Here is a 24,184-nt window from a genome sequence, read left to right as displayed (position 1 = left end):
ATTCTGACCAAGTTTCATTAAGATATGGTCATAAATGTAGCCTCTAAAGTGTTAACTAGCTTTTCCTTTGATTTGACCCGGTGACCTAGTTTTTGACCCCACATGACCCAGATTCGAACTTGACCTAAAGATCATCAAGATTAACATTCTGATTAAGTTTCATGAAGATACAGTCATAAATCTGGCCTCTAGAGTCTTAACAAGCTTTTCCTTTGATTTGACCTAGTGACCTAGTTTTTTAACACACCTGACCCAGATTTAAACTTGACCTATAGATCATCAAGATTAACATTCTGACCAAGTTTCATTAAGATATGGTCATAAATGTGGCCTCTAAAGTGTTAACTAACTATTCCTTTTATTTGACCCCCGTGACCTACTTTTTGACCCGACATGACCCAGATTCGAACTTGACCTAAAGACCATCAAGTTTAACATTCTGACTAAGTTTCATGAAGATATAGTCAAAAATGTGGCCTCTAGAGTGTTAACAAGCTTTTCCTTTGATATGACCTAGTGACCTAGTTTTTGACTCCATCTGACCCAGATTTAAACTTGACCTAAAGATTATCAAGATTAACATTCTGACCAAGTTTCATTAAGATATGGTCATAAACGTGGCCTCTACAGTGTTAATTAGCTTTTCCTTTGATTTGACCCGTTGACCTAGTTTTTGACCCGACATGACCCAGATTCAAAATTGCCCTAAAGATCATCAAGTTTAACATTCTGACTAAGTTTCATGAAGATATAGTCATAAATGTGGCCTCTAGAGTGTTAACAAGCTTTTCCTTTGATATGACCTAGTGACCTAGTTTTTGACCCCACCTAACCCAGATTTGAACTTGAGCTATAGATCATCAAGATTTGACCAAGTTTCATTAAGGTATGGTCATAAATGTGGTCTCTAGTGTAAACTAGCTTTTCATTTAATTTGGCTTGGTGACCTAGTTTTTTAGCCTACATGACCCAGATTCAAACTGGACCTTAAGATCATCAATATTAACAATCTGACCAAGTTTCATGAAGATACAGTCATAAATGCGGCTTAACAGTGTTAACAAGCTTTTCATTTGATTTGACCTGGTGACCTAGTTTATGATCCCAGATAACCAAATATCGAAATCGTCCAAGATTTTATTAAGGGTAACATTCTGACCAAGTTTCATTAAGATTGGGCCAAAAATGTGACCTCTAGAGTGTTAACAAGCTTTTTCTTTGATTTGACCTGGTGACCTAGTTTTTGACCCCAGATGACCCAATATCGAACTCGTCCAAGATTTTATTGAGGGTAACATCCTGACCAAGTTTCATTAAGATTGGGCCAAAATTGTGACCTCTAGAGTGTTAACAAGCTTTTCCTTTGATTTGACCTGATGACCTAGTTTTTGACCCCAGATGACTTAATATCGAACTCATCCAAGATTTTATTGAGGGTAACATTCTGACCAAGTTTTATTAAGATTGGGCCAAAAATGTGACCTCTAGAGTGTTAACAAGCTGTTCCTTTGATTTGACCTGATGACCTAGTTTTTGATCCCAGATGACCCAATATCGAACTCGTCCAAGATTTTATTGAGGGTAACATTCTGACCAAGTTTCATTAAGATTGGGTCAAAAATGTGACCTCTAGAGTGTTAACAGTCAAATTGTTGACGACGGACGGACGGACGGACGGACGGACGACGGACGACGACGGACGCCGGACACAGGGTGATCACTAAAGCTCACCTTTGAGCACTTCGTGCTCAGGTGAGCTAAAAAGCCATGTTGAGGCAAATCTCCCTTATTGACTGTCTGAAAATATGGCATGTATGCAATCAAAATCGTCAGAATCATCAGTAGGATGCTACGTTGTCCCTTATAACAAGAAAAAAACATTCAGTGACAGAAGCTTCAGTACGGTTGGGCCAAAACTTTGGAACGAACTGCCATTAAATCTCAGACAAAGTGAATCAGTTAAAATCTTCAAAAAGCAGTTGAAAACTCATTTCTTCAAAGACTACTATTCATTGTTCTAAAATTCATACTACAGCAATTACATTGAAGCAAATCAAGACTTTGTGTTAATACTGATGAACTGTTTTTACTGTTTTTAATGCATGAGTGTACAACGCCACTGAAGATGCTTTGTGTGTTGAAATAGGCATTTAAGAAAATTCTCAAGTTTCAAGTTTCAAAAATTCTCAAGTTTCAAGCTAAGTTTCAACAAAGAAGTATAAAATACACAGAATGACAACTGACTGTAATCTCGCGTGATCTCGTGTCAGAGCGTGAATCGGCGTTATCTTAGTAAAAACAAACATCGGCGAGCATTGAGTTAAAATTTGTACCTTTAAAACAACATTTAAAATACATGTTAGCTTTTAAAACAACATTAGTTTAACCTTTTGCCTGCTGGCGGCAAGCGATACTGCCTTTGCGACCAGTGCAGATCAAGATCAGCCTGCACATCCGTGCAGTCTGATCATGGTCTGCACTGTTCGCTATTCAGATAGTAAATTTTCAGTGAACACCCCTTCGAATAATAAATGGTACTGCCCAAATTGAATGATGGACCAGTTCATTTTAGAAATTTAGCAGGCTAAAGGTTAATGTGAAATAGTGTTAAGACACAGAGTACACGTTTCTTACCATCAAAAGAAGCGTGGTGCATACGGTGATAATTTACCGATGAATAATTGCTTTCGCATACAAAATGGCGCGTGGAGAACGCGTCACTTCCAGTTAACAAGATCTCATTCAGTTGTCACGGGATGTTGGCGAGATCTGCTCTATATGCCTTTCATGTTGCCAATCTATTAATTTTTATAGCTCTTTGGTTTCAGAAGCGATTGTAAGCGTTTAAATTTTTTTGGAGTCACATTTTTTGGAAATCGTGAATCAGGTGTTTGCAAGAGTTATCTTTCCTGTGGTTGTTGCTACTTCATGACAACTAATTATAACCTTTACCAGCAATTACCTTATACACTAGGAATACAGTACATAATAGTACATGTAGATTGATTACCAGACCTCTAGACTTTGGTACTAGAGGTCCAGTTATTGGACCCCAGTGTCCGACAAATCCATTGCCCGGAGCCCGCGGGCTACCAGAAATTTTCGTCGGGCTACCAAAAAAATCCCGACGTAAGCCCACCGGGCAACCATAAATTTAAAGCTTTAGTAGCCCGGTCATTGTATATTTTACAAAATCAACATCTGGTTGTTTCCTCGATTATAGCTTGCAATAAACAACAACTGACCATAAATCCCAACTTATATCCAATTTTGATTGTTTTGTCCGCTAATGAAATCCAAAAAAATACTGGAAAAACCAGCTCGTTTCTATTTTTAGCGACATGACCGTCTGCACCTCGGCAAAAATTAAATACATGACTCTGCCAGAAAATTGTATGTTTTGTACGTAAAAACATCTTAGAACACATAAATACATTACCATTTATTGAATAAAGCAACGGAAGCATGATGACAGATAGTTTTTACACCATTAAAATCAAATGTCACCTATTTTCGCGACCCGATTTTTCCCCTCCAATGCACACTCACTCTAGATACTGTTTGGAAAATGAAGTTGTTATTGGCGTGGAAACTTACTGAGTGTGAACAAAAGTTTGAACAGGACAAAGTAGTAGTTATTTTTTGCAAGGTCTGTCTAGAACCAGCAACTTGGAAAAAAAATTCTCTAAATTTCACCTCGAGATACTTAAGATTTTTTAATGCATCTGAATGCTTACCATAAAACTTGAAAATAAAGTTTTAAACTAATATGAATAATTTTGACAATTCACCATGTGAAAAAATTCCAAATTTGACCAGGGGCCCTTTTCCAAAAAAACCTAGACTTATATGACAGGAATGTGTCTGCGGAACTGGAAACAAACACACAGGTTTATTTTGATGTTTTTAAATTTTTAACCAAACATTGTTTCAGACCCCTTTGATTCTCACATCTCAGTAAGTTGGTTTCGGATAGAGCAATTTTATACTTTCGTGGTATTAATTTTTCGGCAACTACAAAAAAATGCTGGGCTACCAGTAAGATTATAAATTTGTCGGACACTGGACCCCTATCCCGACGTCATATGTTCTCGACATACATGTATTCTCGAGCTATTATGGAAATGGCCTGTATATTTTTGCATGCAACATAATCCTCACAAGTAAATACACACGAGTGTAAACATTGTGTCTGCTGTTTTAAAAATAAAAAAAATAAACAGTTTACCTCAAGTCAAAGCAACACAGTTTCAGTCTGATTTCAAATTATGTAATAAAGCTAGAAAATCTTAATGTAACTTTTAACATGGTTTAAAAGTTTGTATATATCCATAAATCTTCCGTCAAGCATCATTACTGCTATCAAAATTTCTGCACCGGAAGTCAGTCAAAATAAACCTTGATGACATCAATCTGCCTGATTTCCACTGTAAGAGATGTGGACTGCGTAAAGTAGCAATAGGCGTTACGTGAAAGAACTGAAACACATATTTATTTTCTCAGATATAAATCAGGACTATCTGTAAAGGAAATATTTTAGAAGAAAAGTGTTAACTTTTATAAGAAGTTCAGGCTATAGCCTTTTGATATTGATATGGGTAGGTTTTGAAAAATATGTAGCAATTTGGGGTTTTCGAATTATTTCAATTGTCAGATAAGTTGCTGGGCAACCATATCATTTGTGCATACCCATTGTTTTAATTTAGAAATATTCAAAAATAAATGTAAAATTCCAATTTTTTAAAACAGGTGATATTTCCAAATTATATACTTTTTGCAGTGATACAGTTTCACAACAGTGATTTTAACAGAAATGGTAAAAATATCAGTTTCTAAATGTAGCTCGGGAATACATGACAGGTGCTTCCTGGAACTAGAAAGTAGGTCACTGATAAAATCTGCTACTGTGAACTCAACGAAAATAGAATTGTGTATTTTTTAAAGCAGGATGATCAGGAAGGGGTAAAATTTTGAGGAAATGGTGATTTGAAAGATGAGTTTATCTTATTTATTTTTTAAGTATGCCTGTTTTTGTTAGACTGTCGAGAACACATGCATGACGCCAGGATACTAGGCCCTTAAACACTTCCATATATTATACTTTTTAGTAGGGGTGGGTATTGCCACGAAAATCGGTATTGCGATATATTGCAATATTGTATGTGGATATTGCAATATACTGCGATATATTGTACCAGTTATTTAATGAACAAAAACATGACGAATCATACTGTTTTTTTTCAAATTTATTCAATTAAAAATGAGTAAAATGACTAGTATCAACAACACGAGTGTTTACTCGACCTTCTCAATAAATAAAAATACCAGTAAACAAAAAAATAAAAAGTTTTGACTAGATTATGGGGAGTATTACCGAATATTCAAAAGCGAAAGTAGACTGCATCAAAATATTATTTAGTTTATTGTGCGGCACTACATTCGGTTTACGGATACAATCATATAACACAGGTTGCTCAATTCAACGATTATAAACGAGGAAAGTGGTATAGCTGTTGTATGAATAATAAATTCTAGTTGATAGATAAATTACTAATGAGTCGCTGACAAATACAAAATTATATTTATCTAAATTTTCTTATTGGTTTTATTATGTGGAATTGGGTCCGTAAAATAGCTGTAAACCAGTCTGCTACCTGCACCGGAAATGAAAGGAGAAAAATGAAAACAAAGTTGAATCGTGCTGGCAAGAAAAGGATTTTTTTGTGGATCTTCTTGGTTTACGTTAGTGTTACTTAATGTTATACAATAACCGGTATTCCAAAATCATATCGCAATATCGTATCGTCGGAAAAAAACATCGCAATAACCGGTCTACCGCGGTATATCGCCCACCCCTACTTTTTAGCTTAAATTTGTGCATGAATGGGGGCACTTAGCGTGACATACCTGAAAACATGCCCTAATGTCTGTGTACTAAGATACTTTCAGGTGCCCACTTCCCATGTCATAGCAGTACCTATTTTATATACTATTTTTCATCAGTTTCGTTTGACATTTGACCGGAAGTTGATTTTCATGCTTAGCTTGAAATTATTATTACAGTTTCTTCAAATACCTTTATAAAAATGCAATGCCATTTTATACAAGTCACTTAAAGGAAACCCCCAATCTTCATGACTTGACGCAGCTTTGTTCTCTGTCGTATTTGCATCGTTACTTTCATTTATTTGCAAAGATTGCATATCTTTCGGCAAAGTGTCGGCCATGTTGATGCCTTCCACGTATCTATGACTTCCGGTTTGCCCGGAGCCAATCAAATTACCAGATAAAGATATGGCCTACCCCAAATACTGCATCCGTATGTAAAGGTTGCATTGAAATAAATCATAGTTCTTACCTTTATATTACCCAACCCAACACTGAACCTTGGGGAACCCCTGAAAGAACTGGCAAAGAATCAGAGTGTGAGCCTTCAACTACTACTACTACAGACTAAGAATGATTACTAAGGAAAGATTGAATCCAGGATAGAGATGTTTTGTTGATGCCAAGTTTCATAAGGTTATAGAGAAGAAGTTGATGATCGACTTTGTCGAAAGCTTTCTAGAAATCCATTACAATGAGATCTGTTTGTTTTCCAGATTGGAGATTGTCAAAAATTTCCTGTGTGAAGGATAGAAGTTGAGTCTCACAGCTATGTTTAGAACGGAAGCCATGTTGGAAAGGTGTGAGAAGATTGTTGTTGTCGAGATGGCGCATGATGTTTGAGACCATGATATGCTCCATTAGTTTGGAAGCTATGCAAGTCAAAGAAATTGGTTGATAGTTGCTGTCTTTATATTTAGGACCCTTTTTGTATACAGGTACAACAATAGCAGTTTTCCAGTCCTCTGGAACTATACCATTTTTGAGCATTTTCAAAACACCTTCTACAGTTATTTCAATGTCAGACATTTTATTAACTTGTTGAAATTTGTCACTTTCAAAGAGGTTGAATTCACAAAGTTGTTTAAGACTGACTGGTAATGACCTTTTCGCTGATGACACTATTGTCTACCTTACCATCTCATCTCAGTCTTCAGCAGAAAGCTTACAGCATGACCTGCACTTATTAGAGTTATGGGAACAGGAACAGGATTTGGCCATGGAGTTCAATCCTGATAAGTGTGAGATCCTAAGGATACATAGGAAGAGAAAACCTATCCTTTACCCCTACAGGCTACACAATACCTTACTTAAATCAGCAGACCAGTCCAAATACTTAGGTGTTACTATAAGCAAGGATCTATAGAAAAAGCGCATGTATACAGTGGTCTATGCTAGGGAACCAAGGAGAGTGATCGAGTTCGAGCTACTAACGTACATGTGGATTTAATTTCAAATCGAGGTCCCAGTAAAGTACTTTAATCATACATTACATGTGAAATTAGCAACCCTGAAATATGACGTCATTCATGTCCACTAAAACTGCTTGTGATGCAGGCATCTTACGACTAAAATGGAATCTATTGTGATAATAAATTCATCTAGATTTCATAGAGACACACATTCTGACAAAGTTTATGAAGATCAAGAAGAAAGCAAGGCCACTAGATTGTAAACAATGTTTTCTTTTAATTGACATAGTTACCTAGTTTTTAGGTCGCCCAGTTTCAAATTCTTCAAAGATGTTAATGAGGGTAACAAACTGACAAAGTTTCATTACTTCTGGGCCAATATTGCAATGTCTAGAGTGTCAACAGTAAAGCTGTTCACGACGGACGACGACATGCTTTTTAATTTTTGAAATCATCCCTTGTGTTTTACTTTTGCTAATCATGGTATACACACTGCAAATATCATTTTCAGTATTCATTTTGATTACCGGTCCTCCAAATAGCCCATATACAGGTTTTCTAGAGATCCGGTGATCGGACCTCTGGCCCCTGCCACATCTATAAAACCATTTTATATTAAGAAAACAAGATCTACCTACCTAACTACCAAACTCTGCATATTGCCAGCCCCTCAGGCAGGACTAGGTATACGTCGGAAATGTTAGTATAAAGGATGAAGGTAATAAAAAGACCCTTGTAAGAAATATTGTAACCCGACCGCTTAGCTCAGTAGGGAGAGCGTTGGTCTACGGATCGCGGGGTCGCGAGTTCGATCCCCGGGCGGGGCGTATGTTCTCCGTGACGATTTGATAAAAGACATTGTGTCTGAAATCATTCGTCCTCCACCTCTGATAATTCATATGGGGAAGTTGGCAGTTACTTGCTGAGAACAGGTTTGTACTGGTACAGAATCCAGGAACACTGGTAAGGTTAACTGTCCGCCGTTACATGACTGAAATACTGTTGAAAAATGGCGTTAAACCCAAAACAAACAAACAAAGGTACAGTGACATTTGAATGAAAGTAATCCAGTCAGCTAATAAAATGTTAGGTGAGAATAGAGTAAAAAGTAAAAGGTGCAAACGTCGGACACGGGACAAATATTGAATCTTCAACACTGCCTGCTTGAACTGGTCAAGGTCAGGTAGGGTTGTGATGTTACCAAATGGCGATACAATGTGGGAAAAACGAGTCCATGTGATACTCAGAGGTACCTTGTAGCTGTCTTAGTGATGCCTGATAGGTGTTTGTGGTGTTCTACAGACCTCCAGCCCTGAACACCTTGTGTGGCTGTAACACTAGCTGGGACGGGACCAAGGCCTCGTATCTTACCTGTTTTTTACCGCCCTCTATCCGGCATAACTTTGCTGTTCGAAGGTAAATTTCACACTCTCATTCACCACGCGCCTAAAATATCTTGACTCGGACCGTGTTAGAATTGACGATAAACCACACGAAGCCCTTGGTTATTTTATGATTCATGTATATTTTCATTAAAGCCATCATTGTACAGACACTGTATAGGAAAATAGCGGGAAAAATGAAAGATTCAAATAGTTCTATTTGTTTTGCTCTGTATAGTTACTAGTATTTTTCTTATTTTCATCGAGTTTCTTTTTTTACTGAAATCACTTGAAAGATCTATGCTTGACATTAAGGTAGCTTTTCTTGAATGAAATGATAGCATTACAGAGTTTGTAATGGAAACTTAGGACGTACACCTGCTCCAAATTTGGCGTCTCATTTTTAGCTGATTTTACAGTGTGGTTTTGTTTGATAACTCTAACGCTGCGCTCTGTTTCGGTAAATTTAATTGCATTAGAATTTCAATAAATAATCTATAACCTATACACACAAAACTGTTCTGTATAAGTTGCATAAGAACAATATACATACGTCTTCTTGGAATATCTCTGTTGATAACTCTCTAAATGCTTCGTGTATCGCATGTATAAAAAGGACATTATTTTGAAGAGTACAATGTATTTGGATATTTTGCCAAATAATTTATCTCAAACTCTTTGCAAATGTAGAACTAGATGAATTCCACTATCTCTTTGAATGTGACGTATTTAACGTCAATCTAAAAACGTTAATGATAAATTATTATTAGCTCACCTGAGCAGGAAGTGCTACGTTGTGTCCGTCGTGCGTCCGTGCGTGCATCCGTCTGGTCGTCCGTCCGTCGTCAACAGTTGTGTTTAAACGACATCTCCTCTAAAAATAGAAAAATCTTCAAACGACATCTCCTCCTAAACCACTGGTCCGATTAAGAAATAATTTCACACAAATGGTCTTTATGTCACCTTTTACCAAGAATGTTCAAATTATACCGATTCGCCAAAAAACATGGACGCCAGGGGGTGTGGTCTCTTTTCCTTATATGTATATAGTGGAAAATTAAAAAAAAAAATCGTGTGTGAAACTGTTAATTGGCCCTATTTTAAAATAGTTTAACACGAATGGTCCTTGTATGACCCTGTACCAAAATTGTTTAAATTATTCCGATTCTTCAAAAAACATGGCCACCAGGGGGTGTGGTCACTGTTCCCTATATGTATAGTGGAAACTTTAAAAATCTTCTTGTGTGAAACTGCTGGCCCGATTTTAAAATAATTTTATACAAATGGTCCTTGTGTGACGCTTTACAAAGACTGTTCAAATTATTCCGATTCTTCAAAAAACATGGTTGTCAGGGGGGCGTGGTCATTTTTCCCTATATGTATATATTAAAAACTTATAAAATATTACTCTCAGTATTCATTTTGATTATTGGACCTCCAAACAGTCCATATATGGGTTTTCTAGAGATCAGGTGATCGGACCCCTGGCCCCAGCATCATCTGTAAGAACCCTTTTATGTTAAGAAAACAAGATCTCCTACCTAAAGACCCTTGTGAGAAATATTGTCAGGTACAGTGACATCTGAATGAAAGTAATCCAGATCAACTAATAAAATGTTGATTAGGTTGGAATAGAGTAAAAACGTCGGACACGGGACAAATATTGAATCTTCAACACTGCCTGCTTGAACTGGTCAAAGTCAGGTAGAATTGTGATGTTACTGGGAAGCTGGATCCAAAGGGTGATGCATTTTCGGAAAAACGAGTCCATGCGATAATCAGAGGTACCTTGTAGCTGTCTTAGTGATGCCTGACAGGTGTTTACAAGTATGCAAGATTGAAGGCTGATCGCTGCAATATTATGGTGCATTTTATAAAACATCATGACACTTAAGTCTAATCTCCGGTGTTCTACAGACCTCTAGCCCTGATAATCTTATGTGGCTGTAACACTAGCTGGAATGGGACCAAGACCTTGTATCTTACCTTCTTTTTAACGGAACAAAGTTCGCCCTCTATCCGTCATAACTTTGCTGTTTGAAGATAAATTTCACACTCTCATCTGCCACGCGCCTAAAATATCTTGACTCGGGTCGTGTTAGAATTGACGATAAACTACACGAAGATCTTTTTCATTTCATGACTCTAATATGAAAAACCATGCATACTTTCATTAAAAACGTCAATATACAGACACTGTATATGAAAATGGTGGGAAAAGTGACAGATTCAAATAGTTCTATTTGTTTTGCTCTGCATAGCTATTTATCATATTTTCTTTGTAGTCTTTTGCTAAAATCAAATGAAAGATCTATGCTTGACATTAAGGTAGCTTTTCTTAAATGATAAATAAATAGTATGACAGAATTTGTCACGGAAACTTATGACGTACACCTGCTCCAAATTTGGCGTCTCATTTTTAGCTGATTTACAGTGTGGTTTTGTTTGATAACTCAATCTTCCTATCTCTATACAGTTACACTTATTCGCTGCCATGATTGCACCAGTTCTGTTGTATGGTAGTGAGGTCTGGGGTGTTGAAAATCTCAACGTTTTCGAGCAGTTCCAGCTAAAGACTTGTAAATTTATTTTGAACTTGAAACCATCCACACCTTATTGTGCAAAATACGGCGAGTAAGGTATTAAACCAATCTACAAACCAAATCTAGAGTATTACCGGCATGTTATTGGAACAAAGTATTAAATGCTAAAGATGATAAAGATTGTAAAATATTCTATAAAACTGTTCTGTATAATTTGCATAAGAACAATATACATACGTCTCCTTGGATATCTTTTGTTAAGACTAGACTTGACGAACTCGGTTGGTCTGAATATTATATCAATAAAAAAGTTAATAGCTTGAAGTATTTTGAATCACAGATTAAGGCTAGATTGCAAGATCACTTTGCACAATATTGGAATACTTCTGTTGATAACCCTCCTTAATGCTTCGTGTATCGCATGCATTAAAAGGAAATTGTTTTGAAGAGTATTTGGATATTTTGCCAAATAATTTATCTATAACTCTTTGAAAATGTAGAACTAGATGAATTCCACTATCTCTTTAAATGTGATGTTTTTAACGTCAGTCGAAAAAAGTTCATGATAAATTATCATTAGGTCACCTGAGCACAATGTGCTCATGGTGAGCTATTGTGATCACGCTGTGCCCGTCGTCCGTCCTGTGTACGTGCGTGCGTGCGTCTGGTCGTCCGTCCGTCGTCAACAATTGTTTAAACAAAATCTCCTCCAAAACCACTGAATGGACTTTTATGAAACTTGGCCCGGATAATTCTTGGGTGGTCCTCTACCAAAGTTGTTCAAACGGTTTCGCTTGGTTGCACAAAGGGACCACCAGAGCTAAAAATAGAAATATCTTCAAACGACATCTTCTCCTAAATCGCTGGTCCGATTATAAAATAATTTCACACACACGGTCCTTATGTCACCTTCTACCAAGATGTTCACATTATACCGATTCGTCAAAAATCTTGGCCGCCAGGGGGCATGGTCACTCTTCCCTATATGTATAAAGTGAAAATTTAAAAATCTTCTTGTGTGAAACTGCTGACCCTGTTTCAAAATAGTTTTACACAAATGGTCCTTGTGTCACTCTCTACCAAGACTGTTAAAATTATTCCGATTCTTCAAAAAACATGTCTGCCTCTACCAAGACTGTTAAAATTATTCCGATTCTTCAAAAAACATGTCTGCTAGGAGGCGTGGTCACTTTTCCATATATAAAATCTTCCTGTATGAAACTGCTAGCCCGATTTTAAAATAATTTCACACAAATTGTCCTTGTGTGACCTTCTACCAAGTTAGTTCAAATTATTCTGAGTCGTCAAAAACTATTGCCGCCAGAGGGCGTGTCATTTTTCATCAACTTTTTAAACGACACTCCTCCAAATCCACAGAATGGATTTTGATGAAACTTTACACAAATGATCTATGTGAAGCCTCTTTCACAGTTGTTCAAATGGTTCCGGTTCATGGAACAAGTGGGTCACTTTGGTTAAAAATATGTTTTCAGCTATCAAAATTTAAAATCTTTTTCTCCGAAGCTACAACAAAAGTGGAAGTGCAAGCTAACGTCCACGCCCTCTAGCCCCGGGTTGAGCAGAACTCATCATTTACACATGTTATAAGTACCAGAATGTAATTTAGAGACATTCTCAGATGTATTCATTCGGCGGTGCACATGGATCCTTTGATGATGCACAGAGTACAGTTCCATGAAAAGCGGCGTATGGTCCCCAGATAAAATAATGGCTGTGTCCTAAACAAGAAAACAATAGGCAGAACTAAACAGAATTTAGAGAGGGGATCTGTGGTTATGGAGCCTGCATATCACAGAAACTGCCAAAAGACAAAATTAAAAAGCAGGCACCATTTCTTGCATACCAGACGGGGATTTCCGGTATTTTTACCGGTGTTGGAAAAATTCCATCTTACACCCCGGGATGTAAGATGACTCTCGTGCTTTAAATGACGTATTACGAACTACATATATGTAGAAGATTTATGTAGTAATTTATATTTTATTTCGAAAATAGGAATAAAAATCCAGTACCTTGACAGTTCCTCTTTGTTCCTGATAGTATATTTCTCGATTCAAAACACGTTATTTCATCAAAAATTCACAACGTTACGTTGCAACTGATAAAACAAAACCGGAACTAAACATTGTTATTTGTTTTGAAACGTCATGACGTCTTTCCTGTTTACGGACGTTATTTTCCCGCGCTTTATTTAAATACGCTGCTATAAGAAATAGTTCAAAAAAGAAAAGCGTTCGACCGGTTTTTTTTCTATTTTTCCTTGATATCGGTATGCAAGAAAAAGATTCTTTTACTGGTTATAGGTGCAGATGTGAATATCCGGCTCTCGGGTAACTGTTCAGGCGGTAACTCGGTAGGAACCTCGTTACCGCCTAAATAGTTACCCTCGAGGCCGGAAATTCCCATCTGCACCTATAACCAGTGAAAGAATTTTATAATCCAACACTATTTAACTGTGTAGCATGTCGCATTGTTGTCTGTACACTGAGCATTGTCTTTACACTGTTTATTAATAGTATGTGTTGTCATCACGTTCATATTATATGCCTTGATGTGAAAAATAAACTTGAAACTAAACTTATTTTTTCTTGCATCAGATTTGACCCGACCTTCTCTTTAGATTTTTGTTCAGCACAGACATTATTCTTCAAGTGAATGTAAATTACAGACATTTAAAATGGGACGTGGCGTGTGCTTCAGGCGTGGAAAGGTAGAATAAAGAAGACAAGCCATTTGTATTTATGCCTACAGGCGCCGTGAAAGAGCGATGTCATATTTGATCTATTGCTTTATTTAGATTTTTTTTTAGTTTTTATAGTATACCTTTGGGCATTTCATAGCCTGTATAATGACATTTTCTTTCTGGTTTGGTACCGGGAATTTAACAATACATTAGATATTTTTAATATGGAAAATGCGTGTTTTGCTCAATTTGCTGATACTTAGATGCTCTTTCTCCTGGATGAAATGTTATCATTACACATAGTAAACTATCTTTTGAAAAATGAAAAAAATCACATTTTATTTCACTTGTGCCGTTTCCGATGAAACCAGCCGGTCAAATACTGTATATCACTATCTAATTAAAACACCCGAAAATGTGTTCCAGAGGTCTGACTTCAGTGATTTGAATACTTTTCCCCACGGATCTGACAACTGTTTCACGTAAACCACATCACCGACATTTAATCTTGTAATCGCCGCTAAGTTATTGCAGGAGTCATGATATGGGGTCATTTTTGTCCAGGTGATGCATTCATCACCAACAAATACTCCAACGTCGACACCTCTACCACCGTACAAATGTAGTTGAACCGTGAAGTAATATGTCCCTCTCCGAGGTGTTACAAATATTCCGTAGTCCGAGTCATACCCTTCTCCGAAGTTGTTGATTGTTTTTGGAAAAATAATCGTATCACCTGGATGGTATTGTTGTTCCGTCAACATTGTGGCCTTAAACATAATACGTGATTCAGACATATCTGAAAATAAGTTCAAATACAAGGATTAACTATAAGCTTACATGTTTAAAAGCCCCTAGTCATTTGATATAAATACATTTTATTTTAAGTGATGTATACAGAATCCTGACCCCAATTTCACGAAGAAAAACTTACGTAATGTGCTTAGCTAAGTCTGTTATTTTAAATGCTCGTTTTTGCCCTTCATGCGTCTTCAATGTTGACTCTTTCATTTATATCACAACCGTATATAACTATTTCATACATCAAAATACAAACCTTTGTATAATTTAGCTATAAATACATTGTTATAGAAAAGAACAACAACATTTATTTACTTAAAGTAACAATAACTTAAGCAACAGCACGATTTTAAACTAACATTCTGAACTAATTAATTACTTAAGTTTTTGTTGGTTTTTTTTTGGTGAAATTAGGGTCTTGCAACCTTCCTCTGTATTAAAAGAATCAAGAGCTATCAGTAACCTGATACATGCTCCCCTAATATACATGTAAGTGCAACAAAATTTGATTACAGGATGTGAAATATTGAGGCTTAAAACATTTAAAAGAAAGTTATCTTTCTTGAAATTAATAGTTACTGAAGCATAGGATGTTATTTTTTGTACGTTTACACGGGTATATTAAAACTATACCGGGACTACTGGCAAATCCATGAGTGAATCACGCTAGCGATCAATTGATGATTTGCCAGAAGTGTTAATGTGGCCTATTATAGGATTTATATATGGGATGTACTGTATTATATGCATATACTGAAAATATGAAATAGTAATATTTTTTTTGGTCAAATATTAGGGGATGAGCTCGTTTATTAGGTGGAAAGGGCCGTTTGTAATGGATATAAAGTAGTACATGCATAACCTAACAATATATATGTGTACGAAAGTACAGGTATGTAAGTTTTATGAAAAAAAAAAGGCAGGAAGGGGTGTTGATTAGAGAGAAGGGAGCGTTTATACTGTGGTATATGGTAGTACATGGATATCCTGACAATATGCGTCAGTTCGCTGTATTTCTGTTGGTTAGGCTAGGTTCTTGAATACGTTATTAGACTATCTGTATAGCGAAATACAGCATTTAGTAAAATTTCAAAGGGTCATAACTCCTGAACCAGACATCAAAGTGATACATTTCTGTAAGTTTGGACCTAATCTCTTGAACCGGACAAGACTTATATCAGTATTGGTCAATACACAGCATTTAGTAAAAATTTAAAGGCAGTAACTTTTAAACAGGGCACAGAACATTCACGGCCTGACAACATGTAGAAGTTCACTGTACGTTGGGCCACATCCCTTAAAAACTGTAGTAGGATTTATTCGGACAAGCCTCACATTAGTATTGCACAATAATGACAATACACAGCGTTCTATAAAATCTCATAGGGCCATAACACGTAAACTTGACATGGTACATTCAAGTCCTGACAAGACGCGCAAGTTCATTTCACAGTGACACATTTCTGTAAGTATGAGCAAAACATTCTTTAAAAACTGTTGGCGAAGTTATCCGGACAAAGATTTCGTGACGGACGAAGGACAAGTTGGCAACAATGTGACCAACACCACCCTCGAAAATTTTCCGGGAGAATAAAGCATCTGTTAAACATAATTTTATTGGATTGATATATCCGTGACCACATACCGAACATTGCAATTCAGACAAGTCATCCTTCTGTCATTGTTTTGATTATTCACTTGTTACATAATGTATTTTAGCTATTTCCTGAACAGATGAAACGGACGTTGTAAATTGCGTGTATCAAGTGTAGCTAAAACGAACATTTTATATCTAAAAATTCATTATTTCTAAGGTTACATTACACTTATTAACTTTGTTGAAATCAAATAATCTGTAATAAAGTTTATTTTCTTAGAAAACCATTTTCTCTCTAGGCTCACCAGAGATAAGAGATATTTTTTTTTCAGAATGTGCTATATCTAAGAGGATATTATGGCAGATATGTTTATTTGACAAGATTCTAACGACTGATGTCTTTTGATAATGCATACCTTCTGATTGCACAATTTCACTGTCCAGAGTTCCTTGAGTTTGGTTAGATATAATTTCCGAAGAACTGGTATCTTCTACTATCTCATCACTTCTGTCTCCAACAATTTTATTTGTATTGATATTTTCCACGGTTTGAATCATTTCTTTCAAAATGGTGCTGTCATAGCTAAGTTCCTTCTTCACGTCTTTTCTACTCTTCTTGTAACTTTTTCTCGCATGTTTCGCAGCTGTATTTTGTAAACGGGAAACATCCCGCATCAACGTGTCTTTACTGTCATCAAGTTTGTCTAAAGCTTCGGATACTTTAACATCTGTTTCCAGCACGATGTTTTCCATTTCAGCTAGTAAGTCTTCAAGTATTAGCAATCTCTCAGCAACATCAGCATCATTATTATCATTATTTAAAGTCCGGACACATTTTAAAGTAAAGAAAATTAATATGACGCATAAAAATAATTTTATCTCAGCCGCCATTTTGTCGACCGCGTTTCGAAAATTCAACAAACTGTTAAAATGAATATTGGTTTTGTCGTGATAAAGTATTTTGTTTCAACTTACACTAAAGTATATATGTCACATTATTCAAACTATGGCTTCAAATTGCATACAAATGAATAGGCTGAGTATTTTGTTACAGATACCTGGGTTCACAACAGTTCATGTGTCACCCTAAAGATGTCTCAAAAGTTGTCCTTGATGTCTACACTGTGTTAGTTTATATCTGTCTGATCACTAAACAATATATAAATAAGGTATGTATTATTTTGCAAGCAGTGCTGTGTACATTTTAAAAGTATGTGAACCTTACCAGTTAGATTGTAAAAACATAACTACCTGACAACCTGTTAGTTTTTTTCCCAAACCGAAGTATTTCATATTGTGGCAAAACTAATGTCATTATATGACCAATTCAGCAACGTACACACTTAACAAATAACTTATAAAGAGCGATTATATATTTTTGAAACTTGGCATATAATATGTTGTTACTGACATGTCATAACCTTTTAAAATAAGTCAAAACTGGAAACCATAATTATAACTTTAATCATTTTATGATCTCCGCCTGTTTCAAAAAGTCACAAAAGAAGGCTCGTAACTTCATAATAATTTTCATGGAAGTCCTGTATAAAATTCCTAAGTATGTGGCTCCTTATCTATATTTCTTAGTACATGCAGTTATTTCGTAATAGTTATGTCATAGAATGTATGAGACGACTTCTAACACACAGCAGTAGAACCGAGGTTAGATATTAGTTTTATGGCGTGCATCACCCGTCCGCCCATTTCTCTATCGGTATTTCAAAATAAACTTCAAATCTAATTGGCACATACCTTTCATGGGAGCAATACGCTTAAGGTAACAATTTCTTGGTTTGAACTGCTAAATGGAAATCAACAAAAATTTGCTGAAGTCATCCTTTAGTGTTGGGAATTCAAAATTGTAAAAATAATGATTTTTAGCTACATTGGGTCCTGGATGGCACTTTAAAGATAAGATATTTCTTTGAAGCGACATGAGAATTATTTGATGGAATTAATTCGCATTTGGCTGAAAGCATCCCGTGTTGGTAGGAATTCAAATATACATATGAAACCCCAAATGGCCATGTTTCAAATGGCCATGTTGCCAGGATTGTGAAGGTGCAATAACGATTTCAGTCTGATCAGGTTCTAGTCTTGAACCGCGTGTCAAGATTTAACCAAAGCTTACTCGAACGAAAATGTTCTTCAGAACAGTTGGCTGGAATTTTAAAGAAAATATGCCGTGAAACCTTTTCTACACCCAGTGTTGTCTTTTGGGACCACGGAGTCTATGCAATGCAATGTTATACCGCTTTAGCCGGTCTGGGAGGAAACTTTGGGTGCTATACTTTCAATTACTACTATAAACAGACTCAATAAAACCGAGTCTGCCATTTAGACCGTTTATTACTAGAAATAATGTCAGAACCTTAAACTAATTCCAACATAAAATTTGACTGATAACTTATAATCTTGAGTTACTTATGCAATACAGGAAAAAAGTCTTCAAGCCAAACTCTAAAAATTAGGCGATATTTAAGAGCAGCTTCCTTTAGATGTTAATTTAACAAAGTATTGCAAATTTATGTTAAAGAAAATCAATTAAATGACATACTTGTATCATTTCTCTATTCACATGCATGCATTACATTATAAAGCAATTTAAGAAGCAATCTATACTGTTTATGAATTTCAAGTAAATATTATCTACAGTAACATTGTTAAAAAAATTTGTTTCATAAATCCCCTGCGATTGTTTTTCTTGTTTCTGACTTTGAGATAAATATATTTAGTGTTCAACCCCTTTTACTTCAGATGCCGACGAGTTTGGTTTAGAAATATGTATGTATTAATTAGGTAAGAAACCTTATATTCTAAATTTCTAAATTTTGACACATATATTCTGAATTTCGACATCCAAACGCTTTGCGCCTACCAGTACGTGCTAGTACCCTTTAAGATATCCTTTTATTCTGATATTCAAAACAAATATTTATGCTATAGTATGCTAGTAGTTGAACAATATGGTACACAGTAACGGCTACAACACGTACTAGTCGCTAATTAGAATTCCAGATGCAATACCGGTATCTGAAAAATGTGCCATGGTAATTTTGAGGACTTTTTTCTGTGTTTCATTTCCTTACATACTACTTATTCCACACAAAATGTTTACGTTGGAATAAGTGGTCAACACTAAAAGTTAAGATGACCAGGCTGTTTTGTTTTGCTGCCTTCTATGCTTCTAAAATATCGTTCTATGAGGAAGAAATTGAAATGGATGGATTGAACACATACAAAGAACAGTAGAGTGAGTTATAAACTTAGTTATAAAACATGAGATATATGTAGATAACCACATATTCTGATTGTATTTCAGAAATATTATTAATCAGCACGAATGAGAACTCCTGAGAATGTATTCCAGTAGTTTGAACTGCTGTCAAACAAAATGTTTCCGCGTGCTGTCCGGCTGATGACTTTGACCCAAACTTTGCCACCCGGCTTCACATAGACTGTTGTAGCTGAACCATAGCAACGAACAGCATGATAGTTGTCCTGATACCTCGCTGTATTCATATAGACTTCATCAACAACCAATCCATAATCGATATATTTACTACCGTCTATACATAACTGAACAGTGAACAGGTAAATGCCTCCGTACGGAGCTGTGAATTCTCCAGTGTCGGGACTGTAAGCCCCGCCGAGGTTTAGGATTGTGTCTTTGAACACGATAGTACTACCAGTTCCCACGCTATTTACTGTGACTTCTTTGACATTAAAGGCAACATTGGGCGATACTACTCCCACTGAAATAAAATATTACAAGTGGGTCATGATGACCCTGGATCGCTCACCTGAGTAATATGAGCTACATGTTTCAAATGTCAAACTGATGATTTTTAGAAATATTTTGGAAGATTTTCCGATGTACAATCAAGTAACCCCTGGGGCGGGGCCAATTTTACCCCGGGGTTCATGATTTGAACAAAGTTTGTAGAAGTCTACTAGGCAATGTTTCATATCAAACATCTAAGATCTCGGCCTTCTGGTTTATTTTTAGCAAATTTATGAAGATTTCCTTATGTACAATCAAGTAACCCCTGGGACTGGGTCAATTTGACCCAGGGTGTCAAAATTTGAACAAATTTTGTAGAGGTCCACTAGGTAATGCTTCATGTCAAAAATCTAAACTCTAGGCCTTCTGGTTTATTTTTAGAAAATTTTGATGATTTTTCTATGTACAATCAAGTAACCCCATGGGGCGGGGTCAATTTGACCCCGGGGATCATGATTTGAATAAATTTTTTAGAAGTCTACTAGGCAATGCTACATGTCAAATATCTAAGATCTAGGCCTTCTGGTTTATTTTTAGAATTTTTTGAAGATTTTCCTATATAAAATCAAGTGACCCCTGGGGTGGGGTCAATTTTGACCACGGGGGTCATGATTTGAATAAATTTTGTAGAGGTCCACTAGGCAATGCTACATGTCAAATATCTAAGCTCTAGGCTTTCTGGTTTATTTTTAGAAAATTTTGAAGATTTTTCTATGTACAATCAAGTAACCCAATGGGGCGGGGTCAATTTGACCCTGGGGGTAATGATTTGAACAAATTTTGTAGAAGTCTACTAGGCAATGCTACATGTCAAATATCTAAGACCTAGGCCTTCTGGTTTATTTTTAGAAAATGTTTGAAGATTTTCCTATATAAAATCAAGTGACCCCTGGGGCGGGGTCAATTTTGACCCAGGGGGTCATGATTTGAACAAATTTTGTAGAGGTTCACTAGGCAATGCTACATGTCAAATATCTAAGATCTAGGCCTTCTGGTTTTTTTTAGAATTTTTTTTGAAGATTTTCCTATATAAAATCAAGTGACTCCTGGGGCTGGAGCGGGGGGCGGGGTCAATTTTGACCCCGGGGGTCATGATTTGAAATTTTTTTGTAGAGGTCCACTAGGCAATGCTACATGTCAAATATCTAAGCTCAAGGCCTTCTGGTTTATTTTTTAATTTTTTATAGAAATCTATGTAAAATCAAGTGACCTCTAGGGCGGGGTCAATTTTGAACCCAGGTTCATGATTTGAACAACTTTAGTAGAAGTCCACTAGGCAATGCTACATGTCAAATATCTAAGCTCTAGGCTTCTGGTTTTTGAGAAGAAGATTTTTTAAGATTTTCCTATGTTAAATCAAGTGACCCCTGGGGCGGGGTCAATTCTGACCCCGGGGTCATGATTTGAATACATTTGGTAGAGATTCACTAGGCAATGTTTCACACCAAATATCTAATCTCTAGGGTTTCTGGTTTTTGAGAAGAAGATTTTTAAAAATTTTCCTTTCGGTTGCCATGGCAACCAGAGTTCTGCATGGGATTCAATTCTTTGAACAATTTTTGTAGAGCTTCACCCAAGGAACATTCCTGTGAAGTTTGGATCAAAATTTGCCTAGTGGTTTAGGAGGAGATGTTGTTTAAAGGAAAGTGTGGACGGACGGACGGACGGTGAGCGATCACAATAGCTCACCCCGAGCACTTTGTGCTCAGGTGAGCTAAAAACGGTGATGAAAAGACAGTAATCTGAAAAATATGAGGATCAAATAAATATATAGATCTAAATGGATTTGTCAGATTCGACAATTAATCCGTTTCCAATGGCAAAACTTTCTGTGTTATTTTTAGAAATAAGTTCCATGAAATGTCAGTGTCAATTTTTCATAAGTTTCCTCGTGACAATGTCTCACTGAAAGTTGGTCTCCTTTCATAGCACACATGTTCACATGTTGAAGGAGAAATTTTGCAAATATTAAGTTATTTTATTATTGCAACAATACGTTTCAATGAGGTATTAAAACAACAAGTCTTTGCATATAATAGATACGACAGAATGATTGTTGCTAATTGTTCTTATTGTAATTGATACATTTATATGAAGAGGTATTGAGACAAAATGTTTCCGAAAGTAACCGGAGGATGTGTAATAAAGATTTAACGGAGTTAATGAATTTTTGTTCAATCATAAACACTTTTTGAAGAGATACCCGAACAACAAAAAATTTCAAGAAGGCAAATGCAGCAGAATGTTATAAAAATGAAGGAGTGTCTGGGTAAATAGAAATAGCAAGGATAAATATTCCACAGGGAAAGCCACGTACACAAACGCAATCACCTTAGACCTCAAACTACAGCAGTGTGAACATGGACAGGAAATTGCAAGAAAGCAAATGCATCAGAATGTTATGAAATTGATGGTCTCGGGGTAAATAGAAATAGCAAGGATAAATATTCAACAGGGAAATCCACGCACACAAACGCAATCACCTTAGACCTCAAACCACAGCAGTATGAACATGGACAGGAAATTGCAAGAAAGCAAATGCATCAGAATGTTATGAAATTGATGGTGTCGGGGTAAATAGAAATAGCAAGGATAAATATTCAACAGGGAAATCTACGCACACAAACGCAATCACCTTAGATCTCAAACCACAGCAGTATGAACATGGACAGGAAATTGCAAGAAAGCAAATGCATCAGAATGTTATGAAATCGATGGATGTCGGGGTAAATAGAAATAGCAAGGATAAATATCCATCAGGGAAATCCACGCACGCACAAACTCATTCATAAAAAAAAGCAAAACAAACAGACAAGTAGGACACCGCTCAGGAAGAAACCACTTGGGAGCTCCAGCCAGTATATGGTGGGTTCCTAACTTTCACTCATATTGAAAGGAGAGGGAGGGGGAGCGAAATAAGGAAAGTAACACCACCAAAACAAGTTAATATACATAACATATAATAATAAGCGCCTTGGAACGGTCAACAACCAAAATGAACGAAAGGCTTTGATTCTATTTTACATTTTTCATGCAAGTTAACAAAATTTGGTGCACATTAATAATGAGTTGTATTCTTTTATTAAGGGTATCGAGCCTATTTTGTTTCCTCAAATGAATGTAAGAATGCATTAATCGGAGCGAAAAATGATAAAAGAAAATGTTTACAAGTCTGCAACTTGGCGACCCGTTTCAAGTAATTAAAGATTTATGCATTTATACTTAAATGATTGCAGCTAGTTACACAAAATAATCAAGTTTTTAACTACATCTAAAAAGTAGGATTATTATGATTTAAAGTTTGTTTACCTTTGAGATCCTCTATACGTTGTATACTTTTGTCAAGCTCACTGCTTGCTTTCTCACTCATTTCAGCTAGTTTGGCTTTACTGTCCTCTTGCATTGTTTTAATTTCAGATTTCCAGGCATTTGTCTTCTCTTTTAGATTTGCAAGCGATTCGCTCACTTGATTTTGGATATCATCCATTTGTTTCTTCATATTTTCAACAAGAATTTCCGTCTTAATCATCTTTCCTAGCAATTGTTCCTCGTAATGAAACTTTGAGCAATGCGGCTCAGATCTACAGTTAACTACAAAGATGAAAACAATTAGGAGAATGCTCTGCATGGTGAAGTATGATACTGACTAGATTAAGTTAAAATGAACTTGAATAAATAAATGTTTAACGGATAACAAGATATCCGAAAGAGGTATAGGACGCTCACGTGCACCTATAAAGCAAAGCATATGTGAAATCTTATGGTTTCAACCCAAGCAAAATCTGCGGAACACCTTTATAAATTAGATCAACGTCCGACAGCCACGACCGATCAGTTTTGTCCATTCATCGCCCATGAGTTACTAGTATTTAACTTTAAAGTGTGCCAATAAAGAATACGTATATCAATGTCTTAACGAAAGAACGATAATATTTTTAAAACAACTAGTATGCAATAAACAAGGTAAAACATGTCTATGAGACAATGTAAACAGTCCGGTCCGTTTTTCGACACGTTTGAACAAGAACACTGCACGTTCAAACCTTTTATTAAAAATTACAGTTCTAATATTTGA

The 24,184-nt window shown here is 36.1% G+C and overlaps 2 protein-coding genes across 5 annotated transcripts in view; both read right to left on the bottom strand.

The window, feature by feature from the left end:
- The window catches only part of LOC123530391 (Golgi resident protein GCP60-like), an 80,464-nt gene extending 74,223 nt beyond the window's left edge, over positions 1–6,241 (bottom strand). For all 3 annotated transcript variants that reach the window (XR_008366040.1, XM_045311165.2, XM_045311170.2), the window contains exon 1: positions 6,077–6,241. Coding sequence is in view for 2 of the 3 variants with exons in the window: in XM_045311165.2 (XP_045167100.2) it covers positions 6,077–6,227 (151 nt within the window). In the remaining variant the exon portion in view is untranslated. The remainder of the gene's footprint in view (positions 1–6,076) is intronic.
- A 7,773-nt stretch (positions 6,242–14,014) lies between these two features.
- Positions 14,015–23,775, bottom strand: LOC123534544 (uncharacterized). Of its 2 annotated transcripts, XR_008366025.1 has the most exons (3): positions 23,419–23,775; positions 16,742–20,080; positions 14,015–14,726 (listed from the first exon to the last, which is right to left on the bottom strand). XR_008366025.1 is itself a non-coding variant. In XM_045331720.2 (2 exons), exons 1-2 carry the CDS (start codon positions 17,214–17,216, stop codon positions 14,320–14,322), a joined length of 882 nt encoding a protein of 293 aa, XP_045187655.2. In that variant the 5' UTR covers positions 17,217–17,404; the 3' UTR covers positions 14,015–14,319. The 2 variants fall into 2 exon arrangements, 1 of the variants encoding a protein (XP_045187655.2); XM_045331720.2 differs by lacking the exon at positions 23,419–23,775 and having other exon boundaries at positions 16,742–17,404.
- Between the last annotated feature and the right edge of the window lie 409 nt (positions 23,776–24,184).

This window comes from Mercenaria mercenaria, chromosome 1 (assembly GCF_021730395.1).
Source record: "Mercenaria mercenaria strain notata chromosome 1, MADL_Memer_1, whole genome shotgun sequence".
NCBI lineage: Eukaryota > Metazoa > Mollusca > Bivalvia > Venerida > Veneridae > Mercenaria > Mercenaria mercenaria.
Note: the sequence above shows the minus strand (reverse complement) of the source record. Positions and strands in the feature narration are given on the sequence as shown.

Excerpts from the sequence above, each read along its gene's own strand:
- LOC123534544 (XM_045331720.2), bottom strand. The coding sequence starts at position 17,216 with ATGGCGGCTGAGATAAAATTATTTTTATGCGTCATATTAATTTTCTTT. Across the intron at positions 14,727-16,741 it reads TGAAATTGTGCAATCAGAAG|ATATGTCTGAATCACGTATT; the intron begins GTATGCATTATC and ends ACTTATTTTCAG.